At 36.6% G+C, this 15,582-nt stretch overlaps 3 protein-coding genes across 5 annotated transcripts; 1 reads left to right on the top strand and 2 right to left on the bottom strand.

Moving 5' to 3' along the window:
• Positions 1 to 2,712: 2,712 nt before the first annotated feature.
• On the bottom strand, positions 2,713 to 3,123 carry LOC135632553 (ocs element-binding factor 1-like). The gene has a single exon (XM_065141164.1). The coding sequence runs from the start codon at positions 3,121 to 3,123 to the stop codon at positions 2,713 to 2,715; it is 411 nt and encodes a 136-aa protein (XP_064997236.1).
• A 1,131-nt stretch (positions 3,124 to 4,254) lies between these two features.
• LOC135586541 (uncharacterized) lies at positions 4,255 to 7,378 on the bottom strand. Of its 3 annotated transcripts, none has more exons than XM_065140684.1 (3): positions 7,246 to 7,378; positions 5,145 to 5,948; positions 4,255 to 4,648 (listed from the first exon to the last, which is right to left on the bottom strand). In XM_065140684.1, exons 2-3 carry the CDS (start codon positions 5,903 to 5,905, stop codon positions 4,375 to 4,377), a joined length of 1,035 nt encoding a protein of 344 aa, XP_064996756.1. In that variant the 5' UTR covers positions 5,906 to 5,948; positions 7,246 to 7,378; the 3' UTR covers positions 4,255 to 4,374. The 3 variants fall into 3 exon arrangements, with proteins under 3 accessions (XP_064996756.1, XP_064996757.1, XP_064996758.1); XM_065140685.1 differs by lacking the exon at positions 7,246 to 7,378 and adding an exon at positions 6,672 to 7,151; XM_065140686.1 differs by lacking the exon at positions 4,255 to 4,648 and having other exon boundaries at positions 4,977 to 5,948.
• A 1,594-nt stretch (positions 7,379 to 8,972) lies between these two features.
• On the top strand, positions 8,973 to 13,261 carry LOC135634246 (calreticulin-like). Its single transcript, XM_065144587.1, has 14 exons — positions 8,973 to 9,135; positions 9,792 to 9,899; positions 10,019 to 10,211; positions 10,301 to 10,559; positions 10,644 to 10,700; positions 11,170 to 11,217; positions 11,306 to 11,392; positions 11,477 to 11,534; positions 11,616 to 11,683; positions 11,765 to 11,860; positions 11,944 to 11,991; positions 12,748 to 12,777; positions 12,864 to 12,944; positions 13,038 to 13,261. Exons 1-14 carry the CDS (start codon positions 9,033 to 9,035, stop codon positions 13,047 to 13,049), a joined length of 1,248 nt encoding a protein of 415 aa, XP_065000659.1. The 5' UTR covers positions 8,973 to 9,032; the 3' UTR covers positions 13,050 to 13,261.
• Positions 13,262 to 15,582: the final 2,321 nt, after the last annotated feature.

Below are 15,582 nucleotides of genomic sequence, written 5' to 3'. Positions count from 1 at the left end.
TGATGCAACTTTATTCTCGCAAGTAGAGATTTTAATGTTTTCTTTAGACAAAATATGTGAATAAACAAATCAATTTAGGATCTAAAGACAAATAGGTGCATGATTTCTTTCCTTTGCAATAAAAATATTTTCATACTCATGATTTTTATTAGGATTCAAACTTGAACTCATTGGCATTATTTGTTTTTCTTTTCCTCCCTAAAATAACAAAGAAACATTAAGGGTTTCCGAGTTCTAAATGAATAATTTTGTATTGTTATCTCATATCCACTTTTCGTGTTAAAAAAACTATAATTTTATATGTATATATATATATATATATTTTTATTTATTTATTTATATAACGAGAGATAAAGAAGAATTAATCACGATCCGATGGGAATAAATTGAGTTGATAATCTCAATTCAATGGGATAATTAATCTATTAACACATGTTGAGGTTGAACCATTAACTTAAAATATTTAAACCTGATTTGATAACAATACGCCAATCAAATCCTTATAAAGAGGGTAACATAAGAATAATCACTTACACATTGAAAGTCAACTATCCTTGTCAAAAAGTTTGACTCATCAAGATGAACACCTGCAAAGATTATATAGTTGCACCTAAAAATCAATTAATTTGATTAGAAAAATAACATTTTGGAGCCTGCTAAATGATGATATGCTATGATGAAGTTGTGAAAGAGTCAATTCTATTTTGTTTGGAGGTCAACTAAGTAGATTGAAAGGTTCTGTGATAGACTGTGTCTTCTTTATCATGCTCGTCTGATTGAATGCGATCGAAGTCACATATGATAGTTCTTATTTTTCTTTGTTGGATTTATGATCCTTTTTTTATTCTTATCGTCGGTTTTTGTATGTTTATGTGTAGAGTTTTTTTTTTTCCATCGAGTTAGATAAAATGACGACTCGTTAATTATGAATCAAGTATTCTTAATAAATTAACCAATTTAAAAAATTAATCATTTAAGCAAAATATCATAAATATATCGTCGGCACTATCGATTTAATTTCACATCGAAAATATGATACTTGAATTTATTTATACGAGACTAAATAGTACACTATTATTGATTTGGGCATATATATTTTATGTTACATGTGTCGATTACCTCATCAAGTCATGACAAATGATATTAAAAGCGACATAAGTCGATAGAGTAGAAAAAAAGATAACTATTTATGAATGAGATTTGAGGAACACGACGATACGGAGCCACTATCGTATCGAGTTTTGTTTGAATTGATTTTGAAGGATAAATGATTTTTGAGGCTTAGACATTATCAGAGATCTATTAAACTAATAGATCACTTATCTAACCAAACTCATGACAACATATTTCTACAACAAAAAAAAGTATTGGTTTTGAAGTTTAGCATAGGAGTCAAATAATGTCAAAACAATAGCCCTTTGCTTGAAATTTGCAAGAAGGTCATCTCTAAGGGTTAGATTTAACATAAAAACTATAAAATATATGTGAGGCTTAAATTTTCAATCAAAATTACATGAATTTTATCGCTCACTAAATTATGATCGAATGATTTTTTTTATTGAAAATATTTTTTTAGATAGAGTTTGTATTGGTCGATGTATGTATCGAATTTTACGATTGAATCGAGCTATTTTTCTTTATAAAATATATATGCGCATCAAATCCTTTACGATTTGTATTGGTCGATGTACGTATAGAATTTTACGAGTGAATCGAGTTATTTTTTTATAAAATATATATATGCGCATCAAATCCTTTATATTTAGTAGGTTTTTAATAGTGAGGTAGGGCTAAGGATCCAAAATTTTCTCTAATTCTAATCCAACTTTTGTGCATTTAAGAGTGCAATCAATTGAGGAGACGTCCCCAAGTATTTTTTGGCTGTAGACGTTCAAGCTTGGATAGGATCGAATCAAATCAAAAGATTCAGATGCTTCAAGTTCATGGCACATCTAAGATTCTGTAGATTATAAATTGCACGTATTAGTAGGCAAAAATCATCCATGTAGTGCATTGAAGAAGATGGTGGGGATAAAGGAGAAGATCTCTCTTGATGGTGGGACGTATGGATGGAGATGTTGCAAGTATCATCATCAACACGATTACCTTTGAGCTTCAGAGTTCGATCCTAAAGAGATTAAATATGTTTCCACTCCTATCGTAAAGGTGAGACATTAGTATTTTATCTCAATTCAAGTTTATTCCTATGTTCTCGCAACATCTAATCCACAACCAATAATTAGATCTCATTGTATATATATATATATATATATATATATATATATATATATATATATATATATATATATATATAAAATATTATTCGTGATGGAAATCCAACATTGAGCAAAGTTCATTGCAATTGCATGATGAGATCCAATACATTATATAGTAGGGTAGAGAAGAAGAGTCAAACCACATCTCTTCTAGTATAGTATAGTATAGTATAGTGTATAGGAGGAGATGGTGATAAGATTCAATATGTTATAGATCGTGATAAGATTCAATTCAATTTAAATAAGGAAAAAATCATAATTATTATTCCTACAAACGATATATATATATATATATATATATATATATATATATATATACAATATTCCAAATTCAATTTAATTTAAACAAAATTAAAAGAGTTGTCATTTCCTCTAAATGTTGTATGGAAAGGAGGAGGAGAGAAACAGAGCAAATCCGAAGGAGGTTTACGTGAGGTCAGACAAGGAAGAGCATGGCGTCCGAAGCTGACGCCATGACGCAAGCCGGCGGCCACCGACGGAGAAGATGATCCGAGGGCTCAACCGCGTCCGTCGCCACCCCGTCGAACTCCTCCGCGTAGCAGAGCACCGACTCGAGCGACCGGAGCGACTCGGCCAGTTCCGCCACCTCCGCCCTGAGCACGGCGTTCTCGGACTCCAGCCACTGGTGGCCCTGCGCCAGCCTCTCCACCCGATCCAGTATCTGCCCGTTCTCCAACTTCAGCCGAGTCTCGTCGCTCGTCAGCTCCAGCAGGTGCTGCTGCTTCCTCATCCGCGACCGCCTCGCCGACTCCCGGTTGGACAGCTTCCTCTTCTGCGTCCTCTCGTTCACCGCGAGCAAACTCTGGCGGCTCCGTGCGGCTGACATCCTATCCTACCCTGACTACGAAAGCTTCGTCGAGGGATTCAGTGGCAAGAGAGAGAGAGGGAAAGAGACGGCTGCCTTGGATCACAAACTTAGCTCACGAGAAGACATAAAACCAGTAGAGGAACACGACGGAGAAGGATTGGAGGAAGCAGATTCGGAGAAGATGAGGGGCGATGCTCATAAAGATCACAGAAATTGCCGTCCCAAAAGATGGGATTTGCTTCCCCGATGAGACAGCAATCAAGAAGGCGAAGTACTCCCAAAAGATGTGCTACAGAACAGAGACGGCGAAGTATCGAAGGGAATGCGAATGAGAGAGAGGATGGAGAAGGCTTTATTTATAGAGGAGGAGAAATGAGATTTCTTTTAAGGATTAAATAATTCTTTTTGTTTTGTTTTGTTTTGTGTTTTTGGGTATTATATTGGAAGAGGAAGGAATCTTGGCAATTGATGGGGATTGAAGATAAGGAGGGTTGGTGGATTCTACAGAGCACGTTTTGGGTAGCTTTGAATTAGATTATTTATAGCGTATTTTTGGGTAGTAAAATACGTAAAAATAATAGTTAGGAAAATGATTGGCTTACAATAATAATGAATTATAATATTTCAACTACTTGAAATGGTCTATCTTTTTTTTTTGTCATAATTGAGCTTTGTGTGTAAATACAATACTTGATATCTAAATTCCAAGAAAAAAACTAAATACCTTAAGAAAAATACTTGTATTGAGAATTGAGATTAAAATCACAGTAATCCTTGTTCGGTGCACGATCAGATATTGTTCCTATCTCTTCCACATTCAACAGAGACTTGATATGTTGGATGGCTATCTTGCTCCCTCCACTTCATAATATTCATTGTCATGATCTAAAACAATTAAACTCAATTTGACAATCCGAGTGTCACATCATATATAGTTTGTGACGATAAGAACACAGGAGTATGATTTGGTCTCCTTGGTCAACTAAGTTCATCTAGGTCATGATAAGAACGAGAAAAGGGATCGGTGAAGACTTGAATGACAGGAAAAGGTAGATAGAGAAAGGGAATAGTTAGCGAAGCCCGAATCAATTAGGTCGTGTTTTATATAATCAATGGTTTAAACATGTGATTCATGTTTCAGATCAGAGAGAGAGAGAGAGGAAACATATAATATTAGTATGCCGAGAATCGTTTTTGAGAACATGCTGTAGTTGGTGATGGTGAAGCCTCTTCAGATTAAGAGTAGTATGTTATTATTTGCAACTGATCCTAAAAAATGTGAGAAGGAAACGGTAAGAAAGATGCGTCTGTGGGTATGCTAGTCTTGCACGCAAGGCATGCATGCAGGAAACTGGTGCAGTGTTCTACGCATCTGGTCGATCCGTGGACGGGAGAACAGGATAAGACCGGGGAAGAAGGATCGATTGAGGAACGGTTGGACCAGGAGGACATGCACGTGGACTCGGCCGCCGTGGCTGACAGCTCCTTGTGATCGATAATTCCGGGTGCGTCCAGAAGCTTCTCTCGGAACAACGATACGGCCCTGATTCAAGAGAACAAAAGGGATCGGTGGTCAACCAACAACTTGGGATGAAGCAGTTTCGAGGAAGAGAGAGAAAGAGAGCATGTGTGTGTTATAGTAAAATATGTATCTAAATGACCCCCACAAAAAAAAAAAACGATAAGTGAAGCGAATGGGAGAAAAAGGGAACAATAAAGGACTAATGTTATTTTTTAAAGAAAAAAAAAAGTATCACGACTTTAAAATACACACCTAGAGTTCAGTACATTCCTTATTTCCATCATGCTTCTCAAATGAACAAGAAAAAATTAAAGTAAAACAAATTCAAAGATTTAACTAACTAGCCACGCATAAAAAGCATTGAACATTTACTTAAGCAAGTACCAAAGGAAACAAGCATAACCTAAACCGATAACCACCACCAGGGAAAGGTTGGATTAGGTCAGAGCAGTCCCAAACAAGAATTAGTAAACGTTGACTAATAGCCAAACAGAGCATTTCACTGAAATCAGCCTACCGTTTGCGGGTGTGCCGTCCGCTCTTCTTCCTTTTGCTCTTTTCATCAGAATCACTATCCGAGGCTGATTCAGACTCGGAAGAATCAGAGGACGAGCTGTACCTTCTATGTTTCCTTTTCTTAAGCTTCTTTTTTCGTCGCCTCCTTTCCTCCGAATCAGATGAACTGTAAGTATAGCTAGACTCACTCTCTGTTTCAAACACAGAAGAAGCCTCACTACTGTCCTCCTCCGAATCAGTACCAGATCTGTGCTTTCTCTTGCTCTTTGTGCTGCTCTTCTTCCCTGCCTCTTTCTTGTTGTGTCTTTCATCCCTTACTTCCTTCACAATGTCAGGATCGTCCGATTCATATGACACCGAGGGGGTCATCTTCAACTTGGGGTTTTTGAGCTGCTGAGTTCTTGATGGCCGTGAGATGTAGACACGTTCATTCTTGCATTCATAAGTCCAATGGCCAACCTGATAACACTTTTGACACTGGGACGTGCCACCAGAAGAGGAAACACAAGACTTGAGATCCTTCCTCTCACCCAATCTGACAGCTTTCTCTGTACTCATCAAGTACATTTGGCGCTTTGCTTCCTTCCTCTCTTGCCATCGGCTTGGTCCTTCTTCCTTCTGACCATAAGCATTCACATTTCGAGCTGCAGCGGCGGCGGCCCGCTCAGCTTGAGCTCGACTAAGACCTTTTGCAGCTGATAGCGCTGCTGCTTTTATACGATCAGCTGCAACCTGAGCTTTCTCTTCCTTTTTACTTGACATATTTAGCAGTGTTATAACTAGAAAATCCGGAACTCCAGATGTCCTGCAAGAAATGAAGACCTAAACGGATTAAAAAGTCAACCCCATAACAACCTGGATATAACTATAGAGAACCCCAAAAGCTAATATTTGGGAGAAAAAGATGTCCAAACTTTCTCAATTTCAAACACGACAATCTATTATTAAGAAGCCATGGTTGGTTCTAGTTAATAGGATCACACCAAAGTTTCAACATGATTAACCTTCACTGTCCCTTTCTATGAATCAATCCGAGAACGAATTCCAAACTAGTAAGAATATGAAGGCACCATTGTGAGACCCAAAAGACTACCGCTCTGCTCATGTCCAAGTCTCAGAGGCCAGATCTTCACAACAACAAATCATTATGAAGCAAACAAGTATGGATCAATTCCAGAAAGAAAAATGTGCAAGTGATGAATTGGGAGGTACAACAAGCATGACAGGATCGAAGTGCAAAATTTCTTTCCAAGACCAGGATTCTTAGTAGAAATTTTCAAAGCCCGTCAACTCCTCCCCTAGCTCAGATCTTTCAGATGAATTGTCAAAAAGCAAAAAGATCTATCAATTCCACAAAGAAGGTGATCAAATGATGGATGGGGCGGTAAGACAGGATCTAACTGCATGTAAGACAAAGAGTGCAGGACAAAACGATTCGTGGTAACCCCATTTAATCGCCCAGATCTTACATACATATGATCAAGAAACAAAGTGATCAATGAATTCACAAAAAAGGGTTACGAAGTACCTGTGACACAAAAGGGGTTAGTTGAACCCTATTCTCGATATTAAGGAATTGAAAACCATGATCTTTCAGATTGATCGTCAATAAAGAAAAAATAAAAGTATCAATCGACAACGCACAGAAAGCGGATGGATGGAGCTACGATAAGAACGAAGAAGCAAAAACCCTATTGAAAACCAAGATACTGTGAATTCATCTTGTCGTCCAAACCCTAATGATCGGTTGTCAAGAAGCAAAAACATCGATCGAGTTCACAAAGAAACCAGAGCTACGGTAATCATGAGAAGATAAAAGATACCAATGACACGAAAAAAGCCACGAGAAAGCAAGTAAAACCCATTGATCCCCGACCAGATCTTTCTAATCAATCGTCAAGAACCAAGAAAAAAAGAAAAAGGATCAACCGAAGTAGCTGTGAGGCGCAAAGGGCCACAGGAAACCTATTCTAGACCAGAAATGAGGTCGAAATCCATCGACTCCTGACCCCAAATTGTCAGCCAGATCAATTGTCCCCAAGAACAAGACAAAAAGACCAACCAATTTCACAAAGCGAAACCAAATGATAAGATCGACATACCTGCACGACGACAAGGGCAAGATGAAACCCTAGAGAGCCCGCGCCTCCGGAAGCGGAAGGCTCTTTGAAAACGACGAAGGCACGTCTTAATGATGAGGTGGGAACGCCCGGCCACAACCAAATCCGATTCGGAGAAGGCCCGGCTCAAAACTGAACCGCGATGTTATAGAAAGAAACTTGAACCGGAATGAATCGTCTCGATGAATTGCCAGCCGTGTGCTGACGTGATATCCACATTTTCAATTTTTAAATTAAAAATATTTTTATTAATTTTGATCTTGAGAGAACTCATGACTATTTATTCTTAGAGGATATCGATAATTTTAATTTCCTCCAAAAGATAATTTTGGATTAAGTGAGAGCTTATGTTGTTACTTAATGAGTTCAATAATGACTTCATGATAAATCATTCCATACTAAATGTTATTGAGTTTGATACGTCTATTGTTTTACTTAAATCAGTGATCAATATATTTAAGTTAAAATTAAAATGATATATTTATTAGATTTTTATAAGTTAATATTAATTTTATTTGTTTTTTACTAATGGAAGTATTATAACTTATGATGTTATCACAAAATATGAATCTAATGGAGTTTGAATACAAACTTATTTGAGTTTGAAAGTTATTCGGACGATGAACTTGTGATCATAGGATGATCGATGCTATTTAATTAATTAGGTATCATTAAAATTATAAAATTATAATTGAAACAAATGTTGAATGATTTATAAGAAACATCCAATATATGTGCTCGGTTTATTTTAACTTCTTTAAAAAAAAATATTAGGAGGAGGTTAATTATATATTATCTTTATCTTATGTACTTGACTATATCAATATCATGATTTTTATACTTTAAAAATTTATATTAATTTTTTTATAATAAAAAAAATAATCTTATTTATCCTGATATCGTTAATTGTATTAAGAGAAAATACGATATGTGATATCACATTACGATACAAAAATGATGAACAAAAAGATAATTTTAATATTTTTTTCGTTTTCAATAACCTTATCAATAAAAAAAAATTTCAACATCTCACATATTAAAAATAAAAAATATTAAAATTATCTTTTTTTTATCACCGTCGTATTAATTTAATACATGATATTACGTGTTATATTTTTAATCAATACAACTGATGATGTTAGGATAAATAAGATTATTTATTTTATTTTTAAAACTATTAAGATTATAATATAATTTTTTTAATACAGATATTGTAATACTAATAAGGTCTAAACATAAAAGGTAATATATAATTAATTCTATATAGAGGATGATATAATATATATATCTATATATGAAAAGAGTTAATAAAAAAATTAATATTGTCGAACAAAATCCTTCGAGCTTCCTGAAATCTCAATCCACGTTGACGTGATGATTTATTTTATTCTTTAAATTACCCTTTCATTTGCGCGAAAGGATACGAGGGAATAGTGCTGGCAGTCAAGTAAATATGAACAAAGCCATGGCCTATTATATTCTCACGTTTTCCCCACTACAGTCGCCAGCCTTTAAACGATGAAAATGGTCGCGCGAGGATGGAGTCACCACAGTTCATTATTCTTGTTATGGAGCCAGACACGTCGATGTGGACACGTGTCGTTAATCCATTGGCAAAGGTATCCTCCAGAGCTAGTACAATTGGTGAGCCGGCGAGTGGCGTAAGGGTACCGCGAGGTCACCCTACTCCGTATTTTTCTCTATATATCTGTTACGCTTCTCTCGCCTCGATCGAAGGGGAGAAGCCCGATAGACAGGAGAATCTCGAGATGGCGATCCGGAGGAGGCCTCCTCTCGCCGCCGCGCTCGCTGCGGCGCTCGCCGTCGTCTCGATCGTCTCCGCCGATGTCTACTTCGAGGAGCGATTCGGAGGTATGCGCCCCTACCCTGGTTCCACTCGAGATTCGTGGTTTGTTCTGCTTATTTGCGCTCGATCTCAGCCCGCATGGCTATCTCCTATGCGATTTCCATTGTTTGATTTGATCTCTCTTTCTTTGTTCCTGATCTGTGATGGTTTCGATCCGCTGGCGACAATGCTCATGTTTCTTTTTGGATCTTTCTCTTCGTGCATGCTCTGATGTTTGACTTGGTTTTTTCCTGTGGTTGATTGATGCTAGATGAGGCGTACCTGTATTGTGATGGAGATAATGTAGTCGTGAGGCCGCAGATTATTGATGTTTTATTTTAGCTAGATTTTGAGACAGCTATGTATGTTTATCGCTTTTATAAATGGCATGGATTGTAGAGCTTCTTCTGCAACGGTTTATTTTGCTCATGGGTTTTGCATAAAGGTCATTGTGATGGGTTTTTCGAATCGTGTCTTGTAATAGAAATTAATATGATCTGTTTTGGGATCAAGGATTTGGAATAATAATACAATTGTCGTATACAAAATATGATTATACAACAATTATGAATGGATGAAATGATGAATATTTTTAATAACCGTCTCCTGGTAATAATGATTATCTACAATTTTCTATCTGCTTGATCGATTTGTTTCGATAAATTTCCTACTTAAATCGAAGATGGATGGGAGAATCGGTGGGTCAAATCTGACTGGAAGAAGGATGAGAACACGGCTGGAGACTGGAACTACACCTCTGGCAAATGGACTGGCGATCCAGAGGATAAAGGTATCCCTCTTTAGATAATAAAGATCATTGCTCCGTAAAAAGTAAATCTTAGCTCTGAAAAAGTTGTTTGCCTTTATTATTGCTATGAGTTATTGTTTACATAAATACATTGACTGCAGGTATCCAAACTGCTGAAGACTATAGATTCTATGCCATTTCGGCAGAGTTCCCCGAGTTCAGCAACAAGGACAAGACATTAGTTTTTCAATTCTCAGTTAAACATGAGCAGAAACTTGACTGTGGAGGTGGTTATATTAAGCTGCTTAGTGGTGAAGTTGATCAGAAGAAATTTGGTGGAGATACTCCTTACAGGTTCTTATTATCTATTTTTGCGTTAACATGTGTAGTCATGGATAATGCATCAGTAATCTAACTTATTATTCTGTATTTGGAGATTGCAGTATTATGTTTGGACCAGATATCTGTGGGTATACAACTAAGAAGGTTCATGCCATCTTCTCACGGGATGAAAAGAACCACTTAATCAAGAAGGATGTTCCATGTGAGACTGATCAGCTCACTCATGTTTACACTTTCATTGTTCGCTCGGATGCTACATACAGCATCCTTGTTGATAACAAGGAGAAGCAAACAGGTAGCTTATATAGTGATTGGGATATCCTTCCTCCAAAGCAAATCAAGGATCCTGATGCCAAGAAGGTAAAAATGATATATGTGTGGTCTATTATGAACCTACAAGGAGTGTCAATTAGAGTTGTTTGATTTGTTTGTGTTATGTCACAGCCAGAAGATTGGGATGACAAGGAGTACATCCCTGATCCTGACGACAAGAAACCAGAGGTACTCTTTAACTTTATTGCAATTTATCTGTCTTCTTATTAAATGGTTGCGGTAAAGGAGCTGACCTAGTGCCAGAGTTTATAGTTCTCGAAATGCCATTGTGGCTTGGTTTGTTTTCCACTCATTGTACGATGGAGCTGTTCAATAACTTTGCTCTATGTGGTTCATCTACTTGGAAAGTGTTGCAAAATGAACAAACTACTTTATCTATTGTTTTTATGGTCTTTTAGAAAATGACACCTCTGTCATAATAAAAACTCCAGACTTTATTTAAGTTCTTTTTATGTTTTTGAGCCCTCATGCGTGCATTACTCTTCCTAACTACCCATCATCTGATATTTTTCAAGTGATAATGGAAATTGAAACAAAAATGCTTTGCTGCTTGCAATCTTTTCCTGTCATGAACTACTATCTTTCATCAATTTTAGCATGGTAAATGTACTAAACAAACTCAACCTTATTGGTGAAGGGGTATGATGACATTCCTAAGGAGATTCCTGATCCTGATGCAAAAAAGGTACATGATTGTAATTTCAGGAAGTCTACTCTTGTATAATATATCCTTGCCGTCTTTTGCCACTGCATAACTGTTCTGCGTTTTGCAGCCAGAAGATTGGGATGAAGAAGAAGATGGTGAATGGACAGCTCCAACCATTCCAAACCCCGAGTACAAGGGACCCTGGAAGCAAAAGGTGTAGGGAGCTTACATTTTCTTAACAGAATCAGCACTAGAGCATGAGTAAAGAATCTAATTACTTATTTTGTTTTCTTTATAGAAAATTAAGAATCCTGACTACAAGGGGAAGTGGAAGGCACCAATGATTGATAATCCAGGTATCATTTTATTTTACTTTCTGAATTTGTATATTCTCTTTTTTTCATGTAGTTGAAACTTAACCTTCACTCTTATTGCAGATTTCAAGGATGACCCGTTCATCTACGCTTTCTCCAACTTGAGATACGTAGGCATCGAGTTATGGCAGGTACAATCACTCTTCAAGTCATATGGGTCAAGTCCTTATTTGGTGTTTTTGATTTCTAACTTGTTTTACTGCACTCGTAAGGTCAAATCTGGGACTCTGTTTGACAACATATTGGTGTGTGATGACCCTGAGTATGCAAAGAAATTTGCTGAAGAAACATGGGGCAAGAATAAAGATGTAGGTATTTCAAATTTTCCTCTTTTTTTTTGAGATCATGTAGGATTTTGAAATTCTAAATTCATTTGGTTTATCTCTTGCAGGCTGAGAAGGCAGCATTTGATGAGGCTGAGAAAAGCAAGCAAGAAGAGGTATGCTGGAAATTGCTTCACCTTAGAATCTGTGTTTTCTATTCTTATTTCAGGGTCATATGGTTTGTCTTATTAACATTCATTTCCTGATCTTTTTTTAATATTATATTATATGAACCAGTAAGTACCTATACTTTGTGAATTACTGCTTGTTTAACCAATTGACAACAAAAATGACCTTTTACAGTTTGATTGCATGGGTTATTGACATAGGGGCCTTCAATGTGTCTTGATATTGTTAAGAGGAAATATTTGACTGTAATCAATTCTTTGATGCTTTTTGCCTACTAGCTAATCATTTCTTGGATATTTTTTGCCTCCTACTTTCTCATTTAGTTTTGGTTACTGGAACCATAACATCCCAGTTTAGTCCCATATCGGAAATGAACAAAGATTAAATTGACCTATGAGATCTTATCAATGTATTATGTTTAGTTTCATAGTTTATAAGATTCTGATGAATGTATTATTATTAACTTCTAGTACATTTTAAATCATGTTCATGTGACAGAGGTCTCGATGGGCCCATCAGGCCGAGTCATGACAGAATGTAGTAACCTAATGTCGGATTTCTGTTGATGGATATCTTTGCTTTTCTATCATATGCATATTTGATAGTGTTTACTATTTGATCAAAGATCCAGCGAAAACATAAGGGTCGCATTTCATCTGCTGTTTAACTCTTATTATCTGCTCAGTAGCTCTCTTGTTGTTTAGCTACTTTCTAAATCGAATTACTTGCTTCTCTTATGACAGGAAGCCAAAGATGAAGATTCAGATTTAGATGTAAGCCCCTGACTGATGTTTCTGTAACTCTTAGATCTTTGCCTCCCCTTTAATCTCTCATTTTGGCTCAAATTATTCTATTACAGGGCGAAGACACGGAAGATGCAGAAGATGATGCTGATTCAAAGTCTGATTCAGACGCAGAAGAAGAAAAGGAGACTACTCACGTACCGTTTTCTTCACTCCGCCTCCCTGTTCATTCGCAATTGTAACTGACACATCACACATTTTAAATTAATTTGTTCTTCTGATGGTTTCAGGACGAGCTTTAGATGGAGTCGTCGAGTCCGCTGCAATTATTCACCCGTGCATCAGTTTACAGGCAATTCGATTGGCTAGTCAGTGAAACTTTAGTTTCTTGAGTACTCACTCTTAGACAGAACAGAGAGCATGGTTGCTCTTTTTGTCTGTCGCACAACTCGAAATCTTAGTTGCATTGAATCTATCTTTGAGTTCAAATGAATGAATCATGTTCTTTTGTTTATCTTCTAATGTTTGTGATCTCACGCAAGAAGCGATGCAGTTTGGTCTTTCAATTCAGTACCGATGATCATGCAAATGTGCGAGTAAGATTCCTAGTTGGTCTAAACCGGCCTAAAACCATCTTGAACTGATTCGAACCGACTCGATTTCGGTTCGGTCTTGGTGGGCTGTCAGCCGTGCCGGCACGTAATCGCTGGGCCACTCAGACTGAATAATCCTGTGTTTTTTAATGCCAAGTAAACTAATGGACATATAAACATTATTAAATATAGTTTGAAGACATAAACTTAAATAAATATAGTTCACTAATTTTTAAGTAATGATATAAAATCTCAAAACAATTAAATTAAAATCATGAACATCATTAAGTATACCGATTTTTAAATCTTGATACAGATTTTCAAAAATATAAATAGTAATACAAAGAATATAGAAACATAATAAATTAAAAAATTATGAAATATTAAGTAACTAAAGCATTGATCCTTCCTCTTTTGTTATCCTCCACATGTTTATTGACGGTTAAAGCTTAGTAATTGTTGATGAACTGATGGGCCGTGGTTGATGAGTCAGCACGGCCCAGTCCACGGGGTGATATTGGGAGTCTTCAATCGGTTGAGCTGGAAGTCGGAGTCGATTGAGCCTTTCAGTCGATATGTTGGTGCCACAATATTGACGTCTCTTCGTCGGGAGTAAGGACGTCTCTATTGATCGGGATGGCCTCGCCTTGGGCGTTGTCGTTTTTCTACACAGAAGGCCTCGTCGGCTCGTTACCAACTGTGGCCCCTCGATAAGTAAGTCCATGTGACGTTCTACTTTCTGCCTCCTTTTTCTCCTTTTTTGGTTGGATGTCAGCTAGGGGCTTTTATACTATTGTATGAGGGTCGGTCGTACGCAAGTTTGGCGTGGCGGTCGATCCTCGAGGGATGAGATGGTATCTTTGTGCGATCGTCGTCCTGGGACGTGTGGAACGGTGCCATGCGGCATCGTCCCAAGCTTATCGGGACGGGACATACCGAGTGACGTCTTGATACGGTTACTAGCTCGGTGCATGGGGGTTCTTCTTTTGTTGACTTGGCTGTGGTGTGGCGTGGCATCAATTGTGACGTGGCTCGGGCTTGAAGTATACCTTATCAGTAATAACTGTTGCATATGTTGGCAATGCCATTGTAGATACACTATCTCTAATAAACGGATTATGTTTACCTGTCGAGGTGTCTAACTTTTAATTAAATATCTAACATGATATAAGAAATTATTTTTAAAAAATAGATAAATCTCTTTAGCATCTTATCTCTATACTTAAAAATATTATATTGAAATCTTTATAGTTTGAAAATAAAATAGCTAGGTCTATTTATTCTAACGTCATCAATTTTATCGACAGAAATATAAAAATAATAAGTAAAAAATTAATTTTAACGTTTTAGTTAGTGAAGGTGGTAGATGATATTAGTAGTGACGGACGATGGTGTCGTTAGAGGCCACAAATGATTGTTATGGATGAGTTGCATCTGCATCGATGTCGACTCAGTTACCGAGCAACCATTTTGTTACTCATTTACATTAGCGTCGATGTAGATGTAAAGTGGCATGCGCTTGGCAACTACATCAACATCGATGAAAATGCAGAGTGACGTCGCTTGACAATTGCGTTGATGTTGACGTAGATGCAAAGCGACAAAAGAATTACTCATTGTATTTACATCGACGTAGTTGGTGAGTGATATCGCTTTATATCTATACCAACAAAGATATAGAGCGATGTTGCTCGATAATTATGCCGATGTCGATGCAATGAGTGACTCTTTTCCTACTAGGCAATTATGTTGATGTTGACGGAGTAAACAACCCTTTCGTCACTTTCCTTATTCACAACAATCACTCGTTACTCCCAACAATAGTGCTATCCATCATAATTGACGTCATCCATCAGCAACGGGATAATTGAAATTATCTTTTTGTCTATTATTTTTATATATTTTTTTAATAAAATCAGTATTAAAATAAATGAGTCGAAATATTTCACTTTCATAATTATAAAAATTTTAATATAAAATTTAAGTGCAAAGTTAGTTTGCAAATAGCCCTATTCATATCATATATAAAATGATTCTTTAAATTGTTGGAACAAAATAAAATTCCCTTCGTTTTCTAATATTCTTTTTTTTATCCACTAAGTGTACCCATCTACATATAAACATCCAAAAGCAAATTTTGAAAAGGATCGCTATGTAGAAAAAATAAAAAAAATAATTTTCTTGGAGAATTCTCCTTAACGGCCGACATGTTAAGGTTTAATGCAAATAGTCAACATGCCAT

Source organism: Musa acuminata, chromosome BXJ3-3 (genome assembly GCF_036884655.1).
Source record: "Musa acuminata AAA Group cultivar baxijiao chromosome BXJ3-3, Cavendish_Baxijiao_AAA, whole genome shotgun sequence".
In the NCBI taxonomy this organism is placed as follows: Eukaryota; Viridiplantae; Streptophyta; class Magnoliopsida; order Zingiberales; family Musaceae; genus Musa; species Musa acuminata.
Note: the sequence above shows the minus strand (reverse complement) of the source record. Positions and strands in the feature narration are given on the sequence as shown.